This window comes from Hibiscus syriacus, unplaced genomic scaffold (assembly GCF_006381635.1).
Source record: "Hibiscus syriacus cultivar Baekdansim isolate YM2019G1 unplaced genomic scaffold, ASM638163v2 tig00000340_pilon, whole genome shotgun sequence".
Taxonomy (NCBI): Eukaryota; Viridiplantae; Streptophyta; class Magnoliopsida; order Malvales; family Malvaceae; genus Hibiscus; species Hibiscus syriacus.
This window is the reverse complement of record NW_024061783.1, coordinates 2,067,611-2,094,390: the sequence shown is the minus strand read 5'-3', so window position 1 is coordinate 2,094,390 and position 26,780 is coordinate 2,067,611. Positions and strand designations below refer to the sequence as shown.

General features: G+C 38.5%; 4 protein-coding genes and 1 pseudogene across 4 annotated transcripts; all 5 read right to left on the bottom strand.

Annotated features, from left to right (window-relative positions):
- Positions 1-1,663: 1,663 nt before the first annotated feature.
- LOC120186731 (60S ribosomal protein L28-1-like) lies at positions 1,664-26,780 on the bottom strand (the record flags this gene model as incomplete). Its single annotated transcript, XM_039190623.1, has 4 exons — positions 1,664-1,677; positions 16,687-16,693; positions 26,134-26,278; positions 26,562-26,780. Coding segments are annotated over 2 exons (360 nt in total), but the record flags the coding sequence as incomplete, so codon positions are not given.
- On the bottom strand, positions 2,836-3,426 carry LOC120186938. The gene has a single exon (XM_039190768.1). The coding sequence runs from the start codon at positions 3,424-3,426 to the stop codon at positions 2,836-2,838; it is 591 nt and encodes a 196-aa protein (XP_039046699.1).
- Positions 4,432-21,478, bottom strand: LOC120186835 (WD-40 repeat-containing protein MSI4-like). The gene is made up of 7 exons (XM_039190703.1): positions 21,467-21,478; positions 20,934-21,026; positions 20,787-20,849; positions 20,394-20,459; positions 20,206-20,280; positions 5,060-5,135; positions 4,432-4,631 (listed from the first exon to the last, which is right to left on the bottom strand). The coding sequence occupies exons 1-7, from the start codon at positions 21,476-21,478 to the stop codon at positions 4,447-4,449; spliced, it is 570 nt and encodes a 189-aa protein (XP_039046634.1). The 3' UTR covers positions 4,432-4,446.
- On the bottom strand, positions 22,433-24,179 carry LOC120202129 (transmembrane protein 258-like). Its single transcript, XM_039202610.1, has 4 exons — positions 24,081-24,179; positions 23,880-23,983; positions 22,712-22,790; positions 22,433-22,615 (listed from the first exon to the last, which is right to left on the bottom strand). Exons 1-4 carry the CDS (start codon positions 24,081-24,083, stop codon positions 22,568-22,570), a joined length of 234 nt encoding a protein of 77 aa, XP_039058541.1. The 5' UTR covers positions 24,084-24,179; the 3' UTR covers positions 22,433-22,567.
- Positions 26,454-26,530, bottom strand: LOC120204942 (annotated as a pseudogene).

Below are 26,780 nucleotides of genomic sequence, written 5' to 3'. Positions count from 1 at the left end.
TGATTGCTTTGCAGGTATCGGGATTGGACAAGTCCCAAACGTGGGCGGGATTTATATATCCAGATTTTAGTTGGACGCACGCAAAGGAGAATCGAAACAGAATGCATTTATTAGACCCTGAACTTAATTCTACCATATTCGGAATCGAACAATTTATTAAAATGAATTAAAATTATAATGAGATAAAAATAAAATAAAATTTAAATTTTCCTCGATTAATTATCTATTTTATTAACGAAATTCATCTTGAAATTTTTCGTGTTTGTCTTGAAATTTTCTGTGCTCAACTTGAAATCCAAGTATTATTAGATTAATTACTTATTTTATAAACAGTGTCATCTTGAAATTTTTAGTACATATTTTATTTAAAAAATTCATATTGTTAACGTATGTATGTGTGCCACCTTAAAAAATATTTTTAAATTCGTTACTAAATTTTATTGTAGTTAACATTTAGAATCTCTTGGTAAAGGTCTATTGATATATATATATATAAATGATCAAAATTGATTGATTTATTATTTTAATGTTAAGGATAGATATGATATCATCCATTGAAAAACAAATCATATTTGAAGGGACAACTAATATTCGGTCGTGCCCTCCAAACTTTTTAAGGTCACAAGAGGCACAATTATTTAGTTTAATTATATAAGGGACAGAAATTAAGTGACAACCAAAGCTCATTGCATACGTATTAAAAATCTATGGAATCATATAATGATCTATAATTAAATATAAATAAATTATCTAGGTCAACCACCCATCCTCTCCCCCACCCACAATGGTTGCTTGCCCTATATTTTAATTTGTTGCAGTTAACAACTAATGCAATTAAACTATCTATCTACAAAGCCCATGCGAGGGAATTCAAATTTGGGACATCAAGGGACCCAAGGTTTGATCTTACCAATTATGTTAAAACCTCATTAGATTAATGATATAGTTATCAATGTCACCAAAAATATGGCAATGACTTATGCCCCCCCCCACTTTCTATTTTTTTTAATGAGGGCCTTTAATTATTTTCAATTCAATAAATTTTTAATTTTTGACATTTTCTATTTTATTTTTTTTTCTTCAATTTTAAATTAAATTATTTATTTTTAAGTCTATTTATTTAATTTTATCAAATATTCTTTAATTCTCAGTCTCTCTAATCTAACGTTAACATAATACATCATTCTTCATGTTTAGTTTTTTTGTTCAAAACCAAGCTCTATATCACACCTATATTTTTTTTCTTCTCTTAGTTAGATTTAGTGTGTTTTTAACCGAACAATGGAAAGTGTTTGATAAATTTACTATTCTTTTTTTTTATTAATGAAATGTTAAATTATTTATTCAAAATAAGAATATATATATATATATATATATTATAATGACTTATTTTTAAATTTTGATTCAAGGTTTTGAAAATATTTTTAAAATTTTTCTCCAAGACCCTAAAAGTGTTATGGACAACTCCAAAGAAGATTATATTGGAGTTTTGACCTTTTTTTCTCTTCCCATTTTAGAATTCTCCCCATCTCTTCTTGTTTCATACTTGATAATAAAACAATAGTGCTTGTGTAGTAAATCTAATTCTAGATTTGATCAAATTTATTATAGATTCGAATTAAATTTAAACTAAATCTAACCTAACTTAAATAGAGCTTAATTGAATACAATTTAAACCTGAATTAAACCAATTTAAATTTGATCCTAATGGTCTAATTGTCACTCAACTATACAAAAGAAAACATAAATTAATGGGATTTCATTAGTGAAAAATGGGCGAAATTGGCCCAATAATGCACTTAGAAAAAGAAATTAGGGTTTTAGGGCACATGAACTTTTAATTTGAGATATACAGCATTTGTTAGTGTTTAACGAACTTGTCACGCTGAGATGACGAGTTCGCCCAAATAATATTTTTTTTATTCAAACTCGTCACCTTGAAGTGACGAGTTCCAGTAAAATATATTTTTTATTAAGTTTTGTTACATCGGAGTAGAAGTTTGAAAAAAATATTTTTTTTAGAACTCTTCACCTCGAGGTGACGAGTTCCATGCATTGTAGCAAATGTCGTATATCCCAAATTAAAAGTCACTGTCCTAATTCCCTAATTTTTTTTATGGGCTGCCTTAATAGGCCCAGATTCGGGTTCTTATATATATATATATATATATATATATATATATATATATATATATATATATATATATATATGAGTGTGGGCTTAGGACCGAGCATCATTCTAATTAAGAAGGCAGGTAAGCTCAACTTCTAATAAGTGAGATTATTGGAATGGAAGTTTGGAAAAGCATAAATTTTGTTTTTATTTTTTAAAATAAAAATATATTTGGTAAATAAAAAATTATTCCATCCCTGATCGAAGGACATGAGGTCCCAAGCAATTGCAAACTCAAATTTGGTAAATAATTTAGGTCCTTTCTCTTCCACTTTCTCTTATTCAACACAAATGATGCATGTATACATCAAACAGGGCATGAAAGACTGGAAATTGCCCATTTGAAGGATGATTACATCTCAAGAAAACCCATAAATCTTCAAACCTTGTGCAATTATAGAAAAATTTCAATGACTTGAACTCGAAAAGAATGCAAAAAATGGGCAATGGCATGCTTATTGATGGTAGTAAAACTGTAGAAGAACCTTGTGTATGACCAAATTTCTCACCTTTGCAGACACCAAAAACACAGGAAACATGCATGTGTGTAAATCAAGTAGGTTTCATGTCCTGAAACAGTGTTTCCCAAAATGTATGTTCAACCAAGTCGTTGTTGTGGTGATCACCTTGGACCTTGGGGCTCGGACTCCTATTTTTGACCATCAACCTCTCTTGCGCCATTCAACATCAACGGAACCAGATATGATGGGGCTCTTATAGCTGAACACCAACCTCTCCTGCAATTTCCTGTCCAGTGGCCCTGATAATTTCAAGCTCCTAGGAGTCACCAGCAACTTCTCCTGTCCTCTACAATCCAAGGGACCCGATTTCGCTATCGTCCTGGTTTTCTGCAGTGAATGATGCTCCATCTTCATCTCCTTGTTCCTCTTCGACAATGCTTCTCTCCACTTATCCTTATACGAAACCGGCTCCGGTGCCGGCAGCGGCAGCGCCGCCTTCGTCGTCTCGTGGTGAACCAACCTGTTAACGTACTTGTTGAAGCACTTCCTGGTCTTGACGATTGCTAAGATGAGCTTTGACAAGCCATTAGGGGCTTCCCTAACTTCTTTCCGAGCGAGCTTGAGGATCTCTAGCCTGTGTTTGGCAACGGAGATGCCCATGCTCTGAAGGAACTCATGGTTGACGTGTGGTAAATCCTCTATTTGGAGCTCGTTGCCAGAAAAGGCAAGGGCGTACTTATAGACAAGTGAGGGCTCGAGGCCAGTTTTGGATAACCAGGAGTACCAGTCCATGGCTTCCGGTGGCTGGATTATGCCATAGGATGTTTACAGAACTGGCGGGTGTTATAAGATGGTTGCATGTGAGCGGTCCAATACAAGTGTCCCATGTAGAGCTTTAAAAGAATCAAGTAAATGTGGTGGGTGTGTAGGGTTTATCTTTTCTGTCATCTTTAATTGAAATGGACAGGGACGCCGAACGAATTTCATTAATAGGAGTGTAGAGAACTTACCCATCTTTTTGTGTGACCGAACCGAGTCAAGGAGAAAGTTACTCTTGAAATGAAACGAGCTGCTCACAAACAAAAACAAAGCTCCTCAATACCCAACCAAAGACAGCCAGCCACACAACACTCACAAATTGTACAAAAGAACTGCCCGAGACAACTCGGAAACAACACCGGAATCAATCTGACTGCAGAACAAACATAACCATGTACATAATCTGCAACCAACCACACTCAACGATCTAGAAGCAAAAGCGGTAACAACCATACTCAGATTTGCAAGAACTGATTTCAATACTGCTTTGGAAGTAATTCTTTTAAAACTCACTCACACACGAACTCACTCTTCCCTTGCGCGACATCACAGTCAGCTTCAAAACCTTGAACGACCAAACCAAAATTACCCAGCCACGGTCACGCTCTAAACACCACGAAGCACTAACCTCGACACCAAAACCAACCGACAAAGCAACACCAAGACGGTCTCCATTTTTCAAACTACACTGTGGCATTGACACAACAGAAAACAAGCTGCTTAAAACCTCCAATATAATAAACTATTATTAAACTATAAACTAATAAGAATTACCTTGACAGCAGGGTTAGTGCACTACAGCATAAATAAAAGATGTCAGAAATTAGGTACCATAGAAAGTAACAATTAGAAAGCAATTACTACCGTGGAAGTGAAACCAATGATAAAGCCATTTGAGGGAATTCATCTTTGTATGAAAATTTCAAGATTTGAACTCGGGAAGAAATATAATAAAGAATTAAGTCCATTTATATTTTATTAAAGAGAAAACAGCTACCTGGATGGAGAGAATGCAACATCTTCAACTGTATCATCGTGCCCACAGAAGATACCACGAGGACCTACAGAAGGCCCATCAGCTGCTTTATCATTACCTTCCCCAGGCTTGTTCTGTTTGATGATCGATCCACCAGATATGTGATCCTGGATGCTCCACAAAACCACTAATTTGTCCTTCCCTGTCATAAAAGTCCTCCGATTAAGAAGAAAAGCTCATCATATGCATGAAATTCAGTTCTGTTGACCCAATTCTAAAAATGAATAAGTAATCCCCTTGGGACTTGGAACAAGTATCTACAATGTCAAAATAAAGTTATGGACTAGAACAGAGTAAACCGTAGACTCCAATCTGCCACTTCTAAATTAGATGAAGCGATATCAAACATACCATATATTATACATGGAAAAAAGATATTCAACTCCCAAGTTGAATAATTTAACATGATTAACACTCTGTAATGGGAAGAAAATGAAGTCACAATGTCTCATTTGATCATATCAAACAGAGAAGATCATTATTTCCTAGGAGGTTTCAGTACAAAATATATCAATAAAACCACCAATTCCAAACAAATATACAGTTATTGGAACTATGAAATTTCCCAACCTCCAGAGATAACATAGGGTTCAGTGGGACACACTGCAAGGGCAAACTCAGCATTATCTTGATGTCCAGTCAAAATCTGTCAAAAAGAGAAAAAAAGGTCATCAATGAAAAATGGTTCAGCCAACACCCCCTGTCCGTTATTTGTGATTACTAAAATATGATGCGGATATGTGTGCAAGTATACACAATTGAACAAGTAATAAAGTGATAAGTAGAGTATTGTCTCCATAGGGAATTGGGGAAATCAAATAGGTTTGTCAAGGCACTTTACTTTGTCACCTAAGTAAAGTTAGTTATGGTATATACAGATGAGAATGCAGTGGCAAAATGGAATGGACGTAGTGGAAATGGAGTGGTGATAGTGTGGTAGCAGATGGATATGTCGTGGCAAATTAAATTGTGATACGTGAAAACAAATGAAAATGTCAAGGCAAAATAAAAATGCAAATACTAGATTTAATATATGTAGGACTAGCTTTCTCACAAGACAAGCAGCAATGGAAATGAGTGATGGGAGACACAAGGAAAACTTAAGTTTATTTCTTTGAATGGTGCCTCTTCTATGCTTACCCTGCCCGACAGAGTCTACTGATGTGCCCTATGCTATCTCTAGTAAGGGACTCGACAGACTAAAGATGCCCTGGCAAAATCGATTGGCGTAAGCCCAAGCAGTGATCCTATTGACTCAGCTAATAGAATATGTCTCGGCAATACCTTTTTGCGGCAGCATTAACATCTAACCTATCGTTTATACACAACTCCTTTTAGTCGAATGGAATCCTATTCTTATCTCTAAGGTGGATTAGGCCTAGTTACTATCTAGAACCCGTTATTTATGTAGTTCCTCCCTAGCTTCTCTCGAAGACTAAAGATAAATTGCCAAGGCATTCTCTCGAACCTCATGAACCCTCCTAAGGAAAGGCTACTCTCGTAGCTCCTACAACCTCAAGACTTTAAGCATCATAAACAAAACAGAATAGAGCATGAAACAACAACCATTCATTAAAATAACAACTTAAATAACCATTCGAACTCCCACCAAATAGGATTAGTTCATGGTGGGGCTCGAAATCAACAAGCACAAAGCAAGATTCATTCGCTCCTTACAACCCAACAACAAAATATAAAAGCAAGGACTAAGGGGAGGAGAGAAAGCCTTCGACGTGCACTGCCTTACAACCCAACAACAAAATATAAAAGCAAGGTCTAAGGGGAGGAGAGAAAGCCTTTGACGTGCACTGCCAAATGCCTTCCTCGGCCACCAAGGACTGCTCCCAGCGGACTAGCTCCTCTCGGATGCTCAGAACGCCACTCCCTTCTGCTAGTCAAGGAGAAATGCCACGGCAAGTGGGATTGACGGAGAAAGATAAGACTTTCTCTCTCTAACTTTTTAAGATCAAATGTGGCTGGAACTAAAGTCCTCTTCAATATGGTTTCCTCCTCTATTTATAGGGGAAAAGAAATCCTAAGGTTTGGTGTTAACCATCCTAGGAAACCCCAAAACCATGGTTGAGTTGCTTGGGAGTCGAGCAGACTAGGCAATGATACATCCTAGGTAGCTGGCTAGAGACCGGCATAATCCCGCTACAGGCGCCCTAGGACCGACAGGATCTGTAGGGTCAGACTAGGCAACGTCATCAACAGAACCGGTGGTTGAAGCGCCAAAATGCTGCGGTGGGTATCTCAGGCAGAGCATGCATAAAATCCGGGACAATTCGCTAGAAAATATCTTCTCTCTCCTTGTACACTCCTGAAATGCCATTTGAACTTGGCATTTTTATTTAGCTCAGCAATATCCTTATGTCATGGCATTTTAAATCCTCTTTTCCTTGCTTTCAATACCTTAATATCATCAGACAAGTACCTTTCCCATAAAGCAGCACCGCTGTAAAAATAAAATGCCACGGCAAACTGAAATCCACCACATGCAACTATATGCTCCTAAATGCATCTAAATGGTCCTAAATGGGATCTTAGACATTCAATAACTTAAGTGAAAAGGTCCCAAAATATGACCTTTTCAAGGAGTTATCACACCCCCAAACTTAAGCTATTGCTTGTCCTCAAGCAATGGATAGTGATAAGCAAAACAAAAATACCATGACAAGTTCAGAAGCAGAATAGTTATATGGGATAAAATTTCAGCCCTCAGCTCATATGTCTTCAACATGCTAGACTAGTTTGAGAAATCAAGTACTGTCCCCTAGGGCAAGATTCTTTATGTGGGTGTGTGCGTGTTTGTATCCAGTCCATGCTTAACAAACCTAAAAATTTTCTACTCAAGCTTTCTCAATTTACCATGACATTTTCAAATTACTATTCCCCTTTGTTTTCTTTGATTACTTCTGCTACGAGGAGAGTCAGCCCATCACTCTACCATACCACACTCTAGATGAAAGGGAGCATACCTTTCACCCCCGAGCTAGTCAGGTAGAGTCATCATGTGACTACTTTCATTCACTCATATGCCAAGACATAGCAGAGTGTTCCTCTACAGATATGCCAAGGCATTTATTTATAATTTATAATTTATATTTCTTTTTTTTTCTTTTTTTTATGCGGGGTTTTCATCATTCACAGTTTATGCCACGACATTTAAGAATTCTCTTATAAAAAATTTCTAAGTTTCTCAAGCATGGAAAACATACAGTTGTGTTCAAGGGTTTCAAAGAAGCAAGTCCTAGAGTTGGTTCTATTATCCTCAACCAGTCATATACATTCTATCCTAGCCATCAAGAATTCTTCATCATCGGGCATCCTCAATTAATTCCAGAAAACTAATTCTATATTTACTAATGTCATGGCATATTCATTTTACTAATACTATCATACAATGATGCGAGAACCCTACTTCCCCCAAACTTGAGAGAAATATTGTCCCCAATGCTTACTAAATCTAAGAAAAATGAAAACTACATGCTATGAATGCAATGCAATGCAAGGTACCTTGGCTTCATGGTGGTGGTGCAGCAGTTGCACGGCGAGTGCGCTTGCGGAGCTTAGCGGGGATGGAATGCTCGGAGTCAGAAGCTGGTGCAGCTGGAGGAGTGTGAGGGCCTTCTTGAACAGTTGGGAGCGGGGGCTCCTGATGTTGAGATGCCTTTCGTAGGCGACGTCTGCTCCTACGCAAAGGAGCTTGCCGTGGCATCTCCGATTGTGACTCCTCGGCCGACTCAGTAGGTTGTGATACTTCGGGGTTGGCTGCTTCCATCGGTACAGCAGGTGGTGGCATTGCTGGATGTTCTTCTGCGAACGGTTCAACAAATGGGGCAGGCTCCGGGAAATTAGCAAGTTAGAGGTTGACTTCTCTGTCTATATCAGGCGAAACTGCGTGGACCGAATTAGGGTCCACTGGCTCCTTTACAGATGCCTCGGCATCTCCATGTGATGGGACGAGCTCATCAGGAAAAGGGGGAATGGTAAAGTTAGTGTGCGGGAGGAACTCCATCAGGGCACTGGTGAGAAAGGCATCACGTCGTTTGGCATAAGCAAAATAGACCATCAGTTTGTCGGACAGCTGCCCAACATGCTGGTGAGTGCGCTGGACAGCCTGCTCTAGGTCAGTTGAAGATGCCCTGACATGTGGTGATGATACAACGCGAGATGTGGTTGCCTCGTGTTCCTTTCATTTGGCTTCCTTGTAGCCCAACAACATAGGTATTTTCGCTTTGTTGAGTCCAGCAATGCCCGGAAAAATCTCATCAAACATTTCTTCTCGAACTTTCTTTTTTCGGCATAAAGCAGTGATGAGATTTGGGAATACCAAGGCACTTGCCTGTCGCTTTAGGCATAGATGAGCCTGTTCCACGATAATCTTCCCTATATCGATGGTTCGTCCGGTGATGATAGAGTGCAACAAAAGCATCCGTTGGCATGATACAGTTGTATTGTGGGAGGTTGGCATAAGCTTGTGCTTCATGAAATGGTTCCACAGTTTGACATGGGGGAGCAGTCGATCCCTATCCACGGTCTTTCGTTTCAGTTGCTGACCGTTCCACTGAGTACCGGGAAGACACAAGTCTTCCAGGATGCCTTGGTAAGTTTCATGGTCGGCCTCTTGGGCAAAGCTCGCATGGTGGTCATCAGCAACCTGCAGTTTAAAATAACGGTTAATAGTGGTAGGAGTAAAACAAAATAGAAATGCCGCGAACTATCACGGCATACTGATTTGGCTCGGTAATGTTAGAATAAAACTCCTTCACTATTGTGGCGTTGACAGGGGCAGGATGTTTGGAAAACTTCTGCCACTTATGCTTAATGACCACGTCCAGCACTTCGCTGCCCAAATTGGCGTTCTCCGCCTCGGAGAAGACAAAGCCCAACTCGAAAAAGACTCACCGGTTCTTTATGGTTTGATAGCGTTCCTTGGCAGCCTCGTCGACAAAGCGTGGTGGTGAGGGTGGTGGGGCTGGTCGTGAGCGCACCATCGTGAGACTGCAAAAATAAATGAAGGAAGAGAGCTTTTTGAGGCGGTTGTTATGGTGGTCGACGGCAGTTGGAAAGGAGAAGAGGAAACTAGAAAGTGAAAGTAAAAAGAAAAAGTGAAAAAGTGAAAAGTAAGTGGGGTAGGCTAGTTAAATGGAAATATTTGGGGGGGGGGGGAAATAGATAAGCGGTGGGGTAGGGCGGGAAAGAAAACAAAATGAAAAAAATTCATTCCTAAGTCAAAAGTCAAAATAAAATTTCCCTCATTTTTCCTTTTCATTTTGCCGCCCAAAGTGTTCTCAACTTCGTCAACACGCCTCACGTGCTAAGTGCGTGGGATTCCCTGGCAAAAATATGAAATGAAAATAATTACTGAATAATGAGAAATATTAAAATAAAGGCAAAACAAAAATAATTTATGTACAGATGTAAGTTAAAAATGCCACGGCATCCTTAAGATGCCGGACCAGTGTCAACGTCTTGCAAGAGCAACGCCGACTTGTCACGTGCAGGTGGGACTCCTTGATAAGCCTTTAGGCGCTGGCCATTGACTTTAAAGATGGATTCATCGTCCAGGTTCTTGATATCAATAGCACCATAAGGGTAAACATGGTGAACTTCAAATGGTCCAGACCAGTGTGACTTTAATTTGCCTGGGAAGAGCTTGAGCCTAGAATTGAACAACAGTACTTTCTGACCCATATGAAATTGCCGTGGCAAAAGCATTCTGTCGTGCCACTTTTTGGTTTTTTCCTTGTAGAGCTTGGCATTTTCATATGCTTACACTCGAAACTCTTCTATTTCATTTAGATCAAGTAATCGTTTATCCCCAGTAATTTGCTCGTCAAAGTTTAACTTTTTGATTGCCAGTACGCCTTGTGCTCTAGTTCAACAGGGAGGTGGCAGGCTTTTCCATATACCATCTTAAAGGGCGACATTCCTAAAGGTGTTTTGAATGCTGTCCTATATGCCCATAATGCTTCGTCAAGCTTTGGGGACCAGTCTTTCCTTTGGGGGTTAACCACCTTCTCCAGGATTTGCTTAACTTCTCGATTGGAGATTTCAGCCTGTCCATTCGTCTGCGGATGATATGCTGTGGCAATCTTATGTCGCACTCCATATTTCTGTAATGCCTTGGCAATCAACTTGTTGTCAAAGTGAGTGCCCTCATCGCTGATAATAGCTCTTGGGACTCCAAAACGAGTGAAAATGTTCTTATGAAGGAACTTGAGCACAGTCTTTGAGTCGTTTCTCGGCGTAGCAATTGCTTCAACCCATTTTGAAACGTAATCCACCGCTAGCAAGATGTATAAATCTCCAAAGGAAGATGGGAATGGTCCCATGAAATCGATGCCCCAAATATCAAAGAGCTCAATCTCCAGAATATTTTGCAGCGGCATTTCGTGTCATCTGGAAATATTTCCAGTGCGCTGGCATCTGTCGCACGCCTTGCAAAAATGCGTGGTCATCTTTAAATAATGACGGCCAATAAAAACCTGACTGGAGGACCTTTGCAGCAGTCCTCGAACCTCCAAAATGCCCTTCACAAGTTGATGTGTGGCAATGGTGTAAGATATCGCTTTGTTCTTCTTCGGGAACACACCGTCGAATCATTTGATCAGCACATTGCTTGAATAAGTACGACTCGTCCCAAAAGTAGAACTTGGCATCATGAAGAAACCTCTTTTTGCCCTGGTTGTTCAGTACATAAGGAAAAACACCACTAACAAGAAAGTTAACCAGGTCAGCGTACCACGGAATTGCCGTGGCATATAAAATTTTCTCGTCAGGGAATTCTTCTTTAATATAAAAAATGTCATGGCATTCTGAAATATTTTCTAGCCTAGATAAGTGGTCTGCAACCTGATTTTCAGTACCTTTCCTATCAATTACCTCTAAGTCGAATTCTTGCAGAAGTAATATCCACCTGATCAGTCTAGGCTTGGCATCTTTCTCGTTCACTAAATATTGTATAGCTGAATAATCAGTGTGAACTATAACCTTGGTGCCTATCAAGTATGGCCTAAATTTGTCAAAATGCAAATACCATGGCAAGTAATTCTTTCTCAGTGGTTGTGTAATTTAATTGTGCATCATTTAAGGTACGGCTAGCATAATATATGACATGAAAGATTTTACCTTTACGCTGCCCAAGCACAGCTCCCACAGCAAAATCACTTGCATCACACATTAATTCAAATAGGGCCGTCCAATCTGGGGGAACTACAATTGGTGTAGAGATAAGTTTCTGCTTCAGCTCTTTGAATGCGCCATGGCATTTCTGATCGAACACAAAGGGTTGGTTCTGTTGCAGCAAGGTGCACAAAGGCTTGAATAGTGTGGAAAAATCCTTGATAAATCGTCTGTAAAAACCAGCATGGCCAAGGAAACTTCGAATGCCCTTGACAGAATTTGGTGGGGGAAGCTTCTCGATCACCTCGATCTTAGCCTTGTCGACCTCAATGCCCTTTGCAAAAATTTTATGTCCTAGAACAATGCCTTCAGTCACCATGAAGTGGCATTTTTCCCAGTTTAGTACGAGATCAGCCTCCTCGCATCGCTTCAATACCTTTGCCAAATTGCCGAGGCATTTTTGAAAATCGTCTCCGGAAACAGAAAAATCGTCCATAAAAATTTCCAAAAAATCCTCCACCATGTCAGAAAAGATGGCTTGCATGCAACGCTGAAAAGTTGTCGGGGTATTACAGAGTCCAAAAGGCATTCTTCGAAAAGCATATGTGCCATACGGGCACGTGAATGTCGTTTTCTCTTGGTCCTCTGGTGCTATGGCAATTTGATTATACCCTGAATAACCATCCAAGAAACAATAGTATGCCTTGCCCGCAAGTCGATCCAGCATTTGATCGATGAATGGAAAAGGAAAATGATCATTCTTGGTGGCCTTGTTAAGCCTGCGGTAGTCCATGCAGATGCGCCATCCAGTGACAGTGCGAGTAGGTATTAAGTCATTTCCTTCGCTCGTTACCACGGTCATGCCTCCCTTTTTAGGCACGCATTGGACGGGACTGACCCACGAACTATCCGAAATAGGGTATATCACTCCAGCATCGAGCCATTTGAGAACCTCTTTCATCACAACGTGCTTCATGATTGGATTTAATCTTCGTTGTGGCTCTATGGATTTGCCATGGCATTCTTCCAGCAAAATTTTGTGCATGCAGATTGTTGGACTTATTCCCTTGAGATCTACCATCGTCCACCCTAACGCTTTCTTATGCTGTGATAAAACACTTAGCAAACTAGATTCTTGGGTAGGAGTAAGGGCAGAGGAAATAATCACAGGAAAAGTTTCATTACTACCCAGATAAGCATATTTAAGATGTTGTGGCAAATTTTTAAGTTCAAGGGTAGGTGCATGCTGTAATGAGGACTTAGGAGGAACAAACTCTTCGAAACTCAAAGGTTTAAAGCGCGTACCTGGGCTAGCTTTAAGGAAGCTAGCCTGCTGTTCCTCGGATGAAAAGTCATTTGGCTTTTCAAGGAGCCTCTCATCAATATCTAGCTGAATGAAATTGTCGTGGCAAAATTGATCTGCCTCTTTTGTAATTTCAGTGTCTACCTAAAAAATGCTCTGACATTCTTCATAATCATCCATGTGTTTGAGAGATCGGAAAACATTAACAGTGATCTGTTGATCGGCCACTCTCATGGTTAGCTCGCCCTTCTCGCAATCGATGAGAATACGACCGGTGGCTAGGAAAGGTCTCCCCAATATAATGGGCGCTGTGGCGTTGACCTCACAGTCCAGAATCAGAAAATCGACAGGGAAAACGAACTTGTCAACCCTCACGATGACATCTTCAATTCGCCCTTCTGGACGCACGTGTGAACGATCGGCAAGTTGCAAGATGACTGAAGTAGGTCTCGCATTTCCTATCCCCAGTTTTACGAAAATCGACTTAGGCATCAAGTTTACACTTGAGCCAAGGTCACACTGTGCTTTTCCAACAAATTTGTTTCCAATCGAACATGGAATGATAAAGCTGCCTGGATCACGTCTTTTTGGTGGTAGCTTGCTTAAGGAAGAGCAAAATTCTTTTGTTGCCGTGGCAATTGTTTCGTACTGCTCAACCTTTCTCTTCTTGGTGACGATTTCTTTTAGAAATTTAGCATATGTGGGCATTTGTTCCATTGCTTCAAGAAAAGGAACATTGATCTGCAGTTGACCCAGAATGTCAACAAATTTTTTAAACTGAGTATCCTCGTTATGTTTCTTCAGTCTTTGCGGAAAAGGAGATGGGGTCTGGCTTCTTGTAATGATGGGGTGCGAACAGAAGTTACCGTGGCATTTTTATTTGCCCCCTCAGCTTTGTTACTTGATGAACCCTCAGATTTATCTTCTTCCTTCGGTGCTTCCTCCTGCAGTTCTTTATCAGCTTGACTGGTTGTGGGGGGTGAATCTTCCTTCGGTTTCCCCCCAGACTTATCTTCTATATTAATTTGTGTACCACTTCGGAGAGTTAGCACATTGCATTGTTCTTTGCTATGAGGTTTGGTGACTTCAGTGTCACTTGGCAAATGTCCGGGTTTGCGTTCTTGTAATGCCATGACAATCTGACCTACTTGACTCTCTAGTGCCCTTAACGATGAACTATGGCTCTGGAGTAGAGCTTCTTGATTTTTTATAGAGGTCGAGTGGTCTTGCAGCATTGATTTTGTTGTTGCAATGAATTCTTGCATTGTGGCCTCCAAAGAACTAGTATTTGATGAAGATGGCCCTCCCTTGTTTTGATTATGCCATGGCATATTCGATTGATAGCCCTGGGAATCATTAAAATTCTACTGACGAGCTGGCTGTTGAGCAGTGTTGTTTCCTTGATTTCCCCAAGAAAAATTTGGATGCTGACGCCATCCAGGATTATAGGTGTTTGAATAGGGGTTGTTATTGCCTCGATTAAAATTGCCAACAAAGTTGATGGATTCTTGATTGGTTGGGCAATTACTCTCATTGTGATTGCCTTGGCATAATAAACAAACTGAACAGGCTGCCTTCGCTTCCCTTACCTCACTTGGCCTTTGTAAATTTTTTAACATGTTGGTAATGGCAGCAAGTTGGGCTGACACGGCATCATTAGAATCTAGCTCGAGAGCTCCATGTGTCTTACGCCCAAACCCATGCTTATTTGAGGGAAATTGATAATCATTGGTAGTAATCCTATCCAAGATGTCAAATGTCTCTACTGGTGATTTATCCAGTAACGTCCCATTTGCCGAGGCATCTAGCATCATCCTCGTGGGTGCGTTTACTCCATTATAGAACATCACTACTTGTGTCCAATCTTGAAAACCATGGTTTGAACACTTGCGAAGCAATGCTTTGTATCTATCCCAGCACTCATGCATCGACTCGTCATCAGCTTGACGGAATGAAGCAATGTCGTTCCTAAGTTAGGTGTTCATGTTCGGAGGATTATACCGCAGCAAAAAATATTTGCACAGATCTGTCCATGACTCCATAGAACCCGTTGGAACTCCATTCAACCATGCCCTTGCTCTGTCTCGTAGGGAATATGGGAATAGCTTTAATTTCAGAACATCTTCGTGCACCCCTTGTTGGCGAAAAGAATTGCACACTTCCAAGAAGTTACGAATATGATGCCTGGCATCTTCATTTGGCATGCCCCCAAACTGCCCTATAGAGTTTAACATGTTGAACATGACAGGTTTCAGCTCGAAATGGGCTGCCTGAATATCGGGTGCCATAATTCCAGGGTTGAGATCCTCTAAGATTGGATTTAAATGATCACGAATAGCCCGAGGCCTAGCTGCATTCCCAGCATTTGGATTTGCCTCGGCATGTTGATCACCCTCATGGCCAATGCCCTGATTTTCGAGTTGGTACATATTGAGACGTTGTGCTCGTCTTCTTTGTCTAAAGAGACTTTCAATTTCAGGATCAATAGGTTCCAATGGCTCTTCAGGGTTTCTTCTGGTCATAAACTCGAAAAAATCTGAAAAATTAAAGAAAATATAAAGTAAAGATAACTAAAAAAAATTTACACAAGTAATATAAAAATGCTATGACAAATCAATTTAACTTCCAGTTGCAATTCCCCGGCAACGGCGCCAAAAACTTGTCTGCTATTTGTGAGTACTAAAATATGATGCGGATATGTGTGCAAGTATACACAATCGAACAAGTAATAAAGTGATAAGTAGAGTATCGTCTGCATAGGGAATTGGAGAAATCAAATAGGTTTGTCAAGGCACTTTACTTTGTCACCTAAGTAAAGTTTGTTATGGTATATACATATGAGAATGCAGTGGCAAAATGGAATGGACGTAGTGGAAATGGAGTGGTGATAGTGTGGTAGCAGATGGATATGTCATGGCAAATTAAATTGTGATACGTGAAAACAAATGGAAATGTCAAGGCAAAATAAAAATGCAAATACTAGATTTAATATATGTAGGACTTTAGCTTTCTCACAAGACAAGCAGCAATGGAAATGAGTGATGGGAGACACAAGGAAAACTTAAGTTTATTTCTCTGAATGGTATGTGAGTACATTGAGGTTGTGCACTAATGCTGTCACCACAGCTCGTATCAATTCCCTCATGGGGCACCGAACCTTAGTTCAGTATTCGTCCCGTAGGACCACTATGTCCCGAAGGACCACTGTATATGTCCCGTAGGACCACTATGTCCCGAAGGACTACTCCTTAAGAACCACATACATAATACAATGGCTCCAATAAGTGTACCGAAGTACTACATATAGGTTCCACATAATTACATACATGTCCCGAAGGACCACGTAGAACCCTCGACTCTTGGCATGCCAACTATACCTATAGCTCTCATATCATATACTATGGGCATTATTCTTATGTTTCATATCACTTGTTCCTTTTCTTCTGTCACATACCATATGTATGTGTGAACATATATCTCATATCATATAACCTTTATCTCAAGTGCATGTAATCACATATTACATGTAATCACGTAGATCATTTCATATGGATTATATCATTTCTCATTTTTCATGTAAACACACATGTCATATCTTATTCACATATGTTCATATATACATCATATATCACATAGAATAACATATAAACTTATACATATATTCATGTACATACTTTCATATAGTTCGTATATCAATGCCCTATAACTTATCTCACATTATTTATATCCTAGTTTCATATATTTACTTAATTCAATTTCACATAACTTGTTACCTATATATATATTCTTATAACTTATCATCACATAACTCCCATAACATCTTCCTATAGCTTCATAGATCTTTACTATATGACTCATATATTATATGTTAATTTAATCCCATAACTCTTCCCATATAGCTTATCTTACATGTTCATATAATCACTTCTGTCAATGTCTCCTAATTTATATATTATTTTCATATTGTCCTATAGGTCAATGTTATTTAACTTGTCTCACTTTTCATTTCATCTCATAAGTTGGTTATACTAATTCTCATATATTTAACTCGTGTAATTTATATCTTGTTATTATATCCTCAACTAGACCTATATCCACATGTTCATAATCACATAACTTATATTCTTTTTCATATAATCACATATGTCTATGTCGTTTAACTTATCATTTATATCTATATCATCTATTTTATATCATTTTCTCTTGCTATCACATAAGTCCTTGCTATTTTTACATAGTTCGCGATCCTATAGTCAATTATAATAGCATATGTTTATCTTATCTAATATCATATAGTTCTTTAACTTATGTCTTATATCACATATTTATATTATAAACTTATATAATCACATATACTATTTAAACCAGTTCACATAGCTTATCACACTAACATATATTCATTCAATTCATGTAACATATGCAATACATATAACATATGTACCCATTTTCATGCACTCATGCAAACATAAGAATCACAATTCAAATAACATTTTTAGGAGTCCCTTCTTACCATAGTGACTCCATCACTGGCTCATCGCAAGCCAATGTTTATTTGGTACATAAGTACAATTTAAATTGCACTCACCTTAGCTTTGCTTTGATTTGAATCAATCCTAATCCTTCGATTGTTCCGGAAGAAGCTTACTTTTAGTATCTACATAATCACACATGGATCTATATCAGTATTATAACTAATATATTCTAATGGTTCACTATTTAGACTAAGAGAAAAGTCAATTTCATCTTTTAACGAAGGTATGCATCGATGCACCACTGATGCATCGGTGCATAAAATGCATTCGATGTTGTATTATTACTGGGATGCATCGATGCACTCCTTATGCATCGATGCATTAATTACATTCGATGTTTTTATCTTAAAAGAGTGCATCGATGCACTACCAATGCATCGATACACCTTTAACCAATTTCTGGGTTTTAACCTTGATGCATCGATGCACTATGAATGTGCATCGATGCACTCTGCCCATAATCCTCTTTTTGAACCCGAAAACTCATTCATTTTGGATTAAATCCTTTATATTTCAACCCCTTTCATATTCCTAACTTTCATATACATAATTAAACTCATTAATATTCATTTATCTCATCTTTAACCTTAATATCCTCTCCTCTTTAGGAATTTCAAGAATCATACCCTATTTTTCACATGTTTCAAATCCAATTCTAACACTTAATACTTCTTAATTAAGCTGGTGGCAAGTCAAATCCAACTTTAGAGCTTCAAAAACCTTTCTATAACAAAAGTTCATTTATAAACCCTTAATAGAAATTCCTTTCTAATTCTATCTCTTTGGTGTTTTAAACTTATATAAGCTTTCCTTAAGCTTATATAACCCTCAAAGACTCAAATCCAACTTAAAACTTTCAAGAAATCAAAAGCTAAATCAAACTTACCTTTGCTCTTGGCTTCCACGTGAAGAAGAGGAAGAAAGGAGAAGAGAATTCTGGAGAATTCTCTCCCTTTCCACGTGTATATAATTCCATTTTTTTCCTTAAATAATCAAATGACCATTTTACCCTTTATTTCCTTTAATAATTACTAAATAACCTTCATCATATATATCCAATAATCATTGAACTACTTCATTCTTCTACTATAGTCATCAAATTCTAAAACTTTACAATTTGGTCACTAACCCATAATTTGGGATGTTACATGCTTCTTCTATGCTTACCCTGCTCGACAGAGTCTACTGATGTGCCCTATGCTATCTCTAGTAAGGGACTCGACAGACTAAAGATGCCCTGGCAAAACCGATTGGCGTAAGCCCAAGCAGTGATCTTATTGACTCAGCTAATAGAATATGTCTCGGCAATACCTTTTTGCGGCAGCATTAACATCTAACCTATCATTTATACACAACTCCTTTTAGTCGAATGAAATCCTATTCTTATCTCTAAGGTGGATTAGGCCTAGTTACTATCTAGAACCCGTTGTTTATGTAGTTCCTCCCTAGCTTCTCTCGAAGACTAAAGATAAATTGCCAAGGCATTCTCTCGAACCTCATGAACCCTCCTAAGGAAAGGCTACTCTCGTAGCTCCTACAACCTCAAGACTTTAAGCATCATAAACAAAACAGAATAGAGCATGAAACAACAACCATTCATTAAAATAACAACTTAAATAACCATGCGAACTCCCACCAAATAGGATTAGTTCATGGTGGGGCTCGAAATCAACAAGCACAAAGCAAGATTCATTCGAACAACAACCATTCATTAAAATAACAACTTAAATAACCATGCGAACTCCCACCAAATAGGATTAGTTCATGGTGGGGCTCAAAATCAACAAGCACAAAGCAAGATTCATTCGTTCCTTACAACCCAACAACAAAATATAAAAGCAAGGACTAAGGGGAGGAGAGAAAGCCTTCGACGTGCACTGCCAAATGCCTTCCTCGGCCACCAAGGACTGCTCCCAGCGGACTAGCTCCTCTCGGATGCTCAGAACGCCACTCCCTTCTGCTAGTCAAGGAGAAATGCCACGGCAAGTGGGATTGACGGAGAAAGATGAGACTTTCTCTCTCTAACTTTTTAAGATCAAATGTGGCTGGAACTAAAGTCCTCTTCAATATGGCTTCCTCCTCTATTTATAGGGGAAAAGAAATCCTAAGGTTTGGTGTTAACCATCCTAGGAAACCCCAAAACCATAGTTGAGTTGCTTGGGAGTCGAGCAGACTAGGCAATGATACAGCCTAGGTAGCTGGCTAGAGACCGGCATAATCCCGCTACAGGCACCCTAGGACCGACAGGATCTGCAGGGTCAGACTAGGCAACGTCATCAACAGAATTGGTGGTTGAAGCGCCAAAATGCTACGGTAGGTATCTCGGGCAGAGCATGCGTAAAATCCGGGACAGCTGGCTAGAAAATATCTTCTCTCTCCTTGTACGCTCCTGAAATGCCATTTGAACTTGGCATTTTTATTTAGCTCAGCAATATCCTTATGTCACGGAATTTTAAATCCTCTTTTCCTTGCTTTCAACACCTGCATATCATCAGACAAGTACATTTCCCATAAAGCAGCACCGCTGTAAAAATAAAATGTCACGGCAAACTGAAATCCACCACATGCAACTATATGCTCCTAAATGCATCTAAATGGTCCTAAATAGGCTCTTAGACATTCAATAACTTAAGTGAAAAGGTCCCAAAATATGACATTTTCAAGGAGTTATCACCCCCCTCCTCAGACAACACATGCATACACACTAGAACAGAGATGGCTTTTACTATTACAATACATATAAATACACACACCAAATCCGGGCGAGAATGTGTGGCTCCAAGGACATCATGACGGTGGGGTTGAGCTTCAACATCCCAAATAAGAACCTAGATTTAAGCAAGTCAAATACCAGGTGCATTTGTAACATCTTTATAGAAAGAAAACGTGACAGGAATATTGGTTTCACATAATTAAAAAACAGAAATAACAAGAGTCTTACATCTGGAGTATCAGTGTGTGTAGCAACAATCTTAGAGTTCTGTAGAAGTTCTCTGATTCTGTTCACCTGCAAGATAGTATTTAGCAGTCACAATATATAAACTACCAAATGAAAACGAAGAAGAAATGATAATAATTAAATTATATTGCTATATAAGCAAAACAGGTAGTTAAGTAAGCAGGATATCTATTCCCGAAGATGTCCTTCGTCAGAAGCAAAGACTATATTTCGATTTCCATCTTGAAAGGAAGTATCAATTGTCAAATCAAGATATCATTTATTTTACATGGTTGAGTTCCAAAAAAAAAACTGTTAATGGATAAGTCAACCAACAGACAACAACTTTACAAAAAAATCAAAACACATTCTTGTAAGAATGTGCAAGATTCATACCTCTCCGGGATGTATGAGGGTCTTGTACTTCTTCACAATTGGTGGGCGTGCTTCTTCATTAGACTGAAAAATATGAAGCAATAAGAAAGCTGCATGCATCAGTACTGAATTGCACAAAGGAAAGAAGATCCAACGAAAATGAGTAACCACAAACCGAGATATGTGCTCAGCAGAAGCAACCCGAGGTTTGACAACTTCACAATTCGCAATCACAAGAGTATTCTGAACACTACCATCCGTCTGGTGTCATATTATAGGACAATAACCAAGAGAAACGCTGTCAAAATAGACAATAAAAACATATTTTTCCCAAAAAAAAAAGGAATAATGTTAAGTAAAATGAAACATCATGCATGAATTAGGACTCCAAAAGAGAGATTTTGTTATGTAAAACTGAAACATCAAACAACCAACACAAAAATGACACCCTAAACTACATAAACACTTATTTTTTTGGTGTCTCACTGCTGTTGTTGCCAATGAGTTCCTTCACGTTAAACTACTCTGATTTACAATTAACTGATTTCTGAGACAAAATAACCAAGCTAGAGACATCTTCTTCTCCCTGATTTTAAACCTTTTTCTCTGCATAAACGGGTTTTTATGTCTCCACTCTTCAATCTCCAAAACTCTTAAAACAATCTCATCTTCAAACTCTACGGTTGTGCCATCCGAATTACCAAGACAACCATCAAGGAAAGGTATATTTTGTTTGTGTAAAGTAAACGAAAAAACACAAGAAATTTATCGAGGTTCGGCAATATGGGTGATAGAAATTTTATTCAATGTCTCATAGGTTTAGGTTGCATCTCTATTTATAATAGAAAATTCTGGTAGATAATTACAAAATTAACCATGTATCATACCGCAGCCCCCACACCCCCAACCCATATAATCGTAATCACACTACAAGACTTCCTTTGTAAGGACAGTTGATGTTCGCTTCGCTCACTTTCTGTTTTGTAAGTTCGAGGAGGAGGAGGAACGTTAATTTTTTTATAAAAAAATTTAATTGTTGCGTAATATTTCCATTAAAGAATTAACGGGAGTTAGCGACTAAAGGATTAAAATTGAACAGATCAATAACTTTAGGAACCATAATTGAACGGATTAATAACATTAGAGACATAGATTTTTTAAAATTTTTAATTGACGCATAATGCTTTCTTTTAATTAAAGGATTAACTAAAGGTAACAACTGAGGGACTAAAATCGAATGAATCGATAATATTAAGGACCATAATCAAACGGATCGATAACATTATGTATTATAATCGAACAGATCAATAACATTATGGACTATAATCGAACAAATCGATAACATTAGAGACCATGTACCCTTGATCTTTAAATTGGTGACAAAAGTCGATCTAACCAATAAGGGACCATTTACATAGTTTACCGAAAAATTACTTATATGTGAAATCTATGCTTCTGTATATTCCCCCATGAGGGTATCGAACATCACAATTCGATGTCTTAAATTTTCTATCGAGTCTTGGTTCGGACAACACCGCTGATCTTAAATTGCACTTATTGTTTCGAAACTGATAACATTCTTCCGGTCCACCGGAGAGATAAAGATGGATCTTTCACATTGAACTACTTTGTGCAAGTGAGAAATCTGATAAAATCACGTGGTAAGAAGTAAGAACACTCTGCCACGGGTGACATCAAAATGTTATCAAAGAAGCTATCCTCATCTGATAAATTATGTCTGTAAATGACAATGTCAAATCCATGATCCATAACATGACATAACTCCGGCTAGGGAGATCGTTTTAGACGTAAACACCAGCCGAGAGTAGCAGAAACAATGATCCGAAACCCTGTGAGGGTATTAAGAAGCAAGCATCAATAATGCACAAATAACTAAGGTATTATGGAAGAGAGAAATCCGGACAAAAGGATACAGAAAGCTATACCAGGAAGACGGACGCTACTCCCCCAGTGGCGAGCTCCTTTGCAAGACTGCGGTTTCGCTTAGAAGAAGTTGCTTCATAACTGCATGTTTTGGATAATATCGAACAGTATAGATACCATGAAAACTTAATTTGACAAACATCAGCAGCATATGCACAATTAAAGAATTTCAGGAAAACAAATCAATGCAGAAGGGAGTTTGAAGAGGGACCATTGCAGTACTATTAAGAGATTTCAAAGTTCTAATTACATAATACAACCGACTCGGAACTCTTTAGCCAAAAGATGCATGCGTACGTTACAAGGTGAGCATCAGTGCAGATGAAATGAAAAAAGACCTATAAGTTATCACAATGAGATCCCACGCATGCAAAGAGATTGATTACTTTCAAGGAAGCAAACACAGGTAGGATAAAAGGGCAGTGGAAGTAAAAAGAACGCTCAAGTTCTAACCGTAAGGTTGGTCGGAAAACAATGTGCTAACTGCTAACAGCAAAATCAACAAAACATGATGCATGAATAATGATAAGAAACTAGACGGGCTAAAATACAACTTTGCACATGCTAAAAGTTTATCACTCTCTTTCTAAATTCAGCTTAATGCCTTGAGCAATGTTATGGAATTAATAGATTAAACAAAAGTTCAAAGTCGAAAAACATGAGACTGTAAACCAGAAAAAGACTGAGATACTCTCCGAAAATAGAAATAAACCCAAAAGAAACCAAAGCAGACACCTCGGCTGCAACCGACAATTCAAATTAGCTACCCACCAAAACACAAAGGGCAAGGAGGATCATCCACTTCAAATTCACATTTGTATTCTATTCTCAACAACTATAAAAGAATAAATTGTAGCCTAGCAATTTCCTAGTAAAAAAGAAGATATATATTCTAAACATCTCAACAAATCTACGGAGGGAACATTTTAAATTACACAAACTGAGTTTCAAATTTGGCTAATGTTTCCCTATTGCATAGGCAATTATCAAGTACAAATCATACAAGAATAACCATATCTATTTATACAAAATTTCAAGTATGATATAAGTGCAAAAAACAAAAACCGCATCCTAAATCGAATCAATAAGAACAAAAGAAAAGGGAGAAAGAAGATCATTATAGCAAAATAAGAAGAAATGTTGTGGAGGAGATAAGATCAAGGTAATTACATGAAGAAGGAAGCGGTGAGGACAAGGCCAACGGCGAGCATCAAGACGGCTAGGGTTGGGTACCACGCATCTGGAACTGGACTCGTTATTGCTTTTGCAGAAGCCTGGAACAAAAAAAAACAATGAATCAAAACAAATTCACAAAGATAATTAAACAAAAAGAACACAAGGGAGATCCGATCTGAATGGAGATAGACTTACCATCGATCTTTGAGTGGACGACACGGGCTTCTAGAGCAGTTGTTTGAGTTTTATTAGGCCGACTGAACTCCCAAATCTCAAGCCTTGGTTTGTTTTGGAACTTAGGATTCCCTACACCCAAGCGTATAATTTTTCTTTTAATAAATTATTTTCATTGGATTTGAGATTCGAACATATAATATTTTAAAAAAATATAATAATTAAGCCAATAATATAAATACACTGAATAATAATGCATAAGAATAAAAATATATTTCTTTTAATACAATACACTGAACATATAATAATTAACCCAATCCTTTCTTCACGTTGTAGCAGTCGGAAACATTTATGACTATACCGATAGCTCGATACTTCGAAGCATATAGGAGCACCACACTTCCTCCTGCGTTACATTATCTCCGGTCACCGGCCACGATAGAAAAACGCCGATGGAGAGATTTACGTCGATATCTCGATACTAGTTAATAATAATATCTTGTTGCTTAACTAGTTCATAAAATTTCATGTCGGAAACAGTTGGGGTACTCACCTTTACTATGCCCGAGAATCGCACTTACGACATGATTTTCGCCGGGAAAGTGTTCGAAAACAGCACGTATATCATCGGCTTCCCGATAAAAGCCACCAAGCTGTTGTGGACCTTCACTTTCGCTGAAAATGTATTGTGAAACAAGTTAAATTACAGCCAAGTACTGTGTTATGAATAGGGCTGTAGAGCTCGAGTATTATTGATAGTTTGACTCAACTCGAAAGCTTGTCACATTAAAATTGTTAAGTTCAACTCAAACTCGAAATAAAAAATCGAAGTTTGACTGTCTTGGTTCATACCCACTTTTGAAATACTTGCTGTTGTTTCTGATGTATTCTGTATGATGAATTTGGCAGCTCTGCAGGACAGCCCAAGAAAACCCAGAGATTATGTTCCTAAAAGTCAATTTTGATGAGAATAAGCCTATGTGTAAAAGTTTGAATGTGAAGGTGCTTCCTTGTTTACACTTCTACCGCGGAGCACATGGAAAACTGGGGTCGTTTTCATGTTCCACTATCCAAGGTGTGTATTCTATCCCCTCCGACCCCATAGTCGGACTTGCCCTTGTTAAAACATAATTTGATCCTGTTAGTTAATTGTTCTCCACTTGGCTGCTAGGAAATTGATAAACTTGCTTGAATTGCATACTAGAATCCTTTTTCCGGTGGCGGTCTTTTCGTTCAGAGAACGGTAAGAGAAGTATACAGGCTGGAAGGACAACCGTACGGGGTTTCATGCGAGAGAGCTCTTCTTCATGCATATTTAGGCTTCGAAACTTGCATGTATAGACGATCAGATTTCTTATGAAACAGTATCACCTTACAGAAAACACTTTTCGTTGTCATCTGCAGTTTCAGAAAATAAAGGATGCCATCGAAACACATAGACAACCGCATTGCAGCATCGGCCCGTCAAAGGGAGTCGAAGACCTGAATCTTGAATCTGCATCTGCTCCAATCGATAAGCCAACCGTGTCAACTTGAACACGCGATTCGTTACAAAGCATGTGTCTTCACGTGTGCATTTCCATGTGTATTGCACATCCGGTTGACTCTCATTTTCAGCTTACACAGTATTATCGTATATTGGCATTATTCTACCTGTGTATATATATATATATAACCTCCAAATTTAAGTGGAAATCAAATTCCCATGTTTCTGAATGAAATCGACGTCGAAACTTCAACTCAAAATCAACGTTTGATGACAGGATAGCATACAGCACAAGGCAAAAGCTTCGAATTTATGCTTTGGAGGCTCCTCCCATGGCGTCCCCATGTGGCCCGTTGGCAAAGGTAAATGGAGTTCAATTAAAGAATTCACCAGAGGAAAATTATCAAAATTTTACCATGTTATATGATTCAGAAAACAAACCAGCAAGGAGGCATCAATCTCTGCTTCATAATCTAAGATATGAAATGAAATCCACCACACCAGCCACAGCCAACATTTACAACAAGGTAATTTCAAATTTTGGTTCTAAAAAGAGATACCCAGAACAACAAAATCGCGGCATAATACGAGCTTACTTCCTGCAATGGATCTTCAATGCTTGCCTGTTCCTCTTCTTGACACCAGACTTGGCAACTTTCAGACTCCTATGCACAGCACTCAGTCTTGCAAGGGCTGCTTTGGTTAAATCCGGCCTGTAGTAGTTGTCTGTCACCTGCAATGATTTGGAACATAGAAACGATGTCACAAAGACTAGGTAAGATAAACTGCAAGAACATAAATTTTGAACATAAGTGAAAGCAAGTGAATTCAATCTCATAATAGCATACACAGATTTTCAAAGTTAATTCTACAATTCTTTTCATCGAACAAGCGCGGTTTGAACTAAGGAAGCTTCAGAAGCCAAGCGTAACAAGTACATTTCACAGAAGAATCCAACAAATGGATCCTCCTTCATCACTGCAATATAAAACTTCAAAAAGGCTCTTCCCATATACCTGGGTTTTGACTGCCTTAACCATCCTTGGGAACTCCTTTTTCATGACCGATTTGTGAAGCAAAGTCGACGGTTTGTTCTGCTTCTTGGTCTTGGTGGTCGCTAGCAGCACCGACTGATCTTTGCCACCTTGCTGAATGGTGACAGTTTTCTTGTTTGCCAATCCTACGATTACACAGATCCAGCAATGAACAAGTAATTTAAAACCCAAAAAATGTAT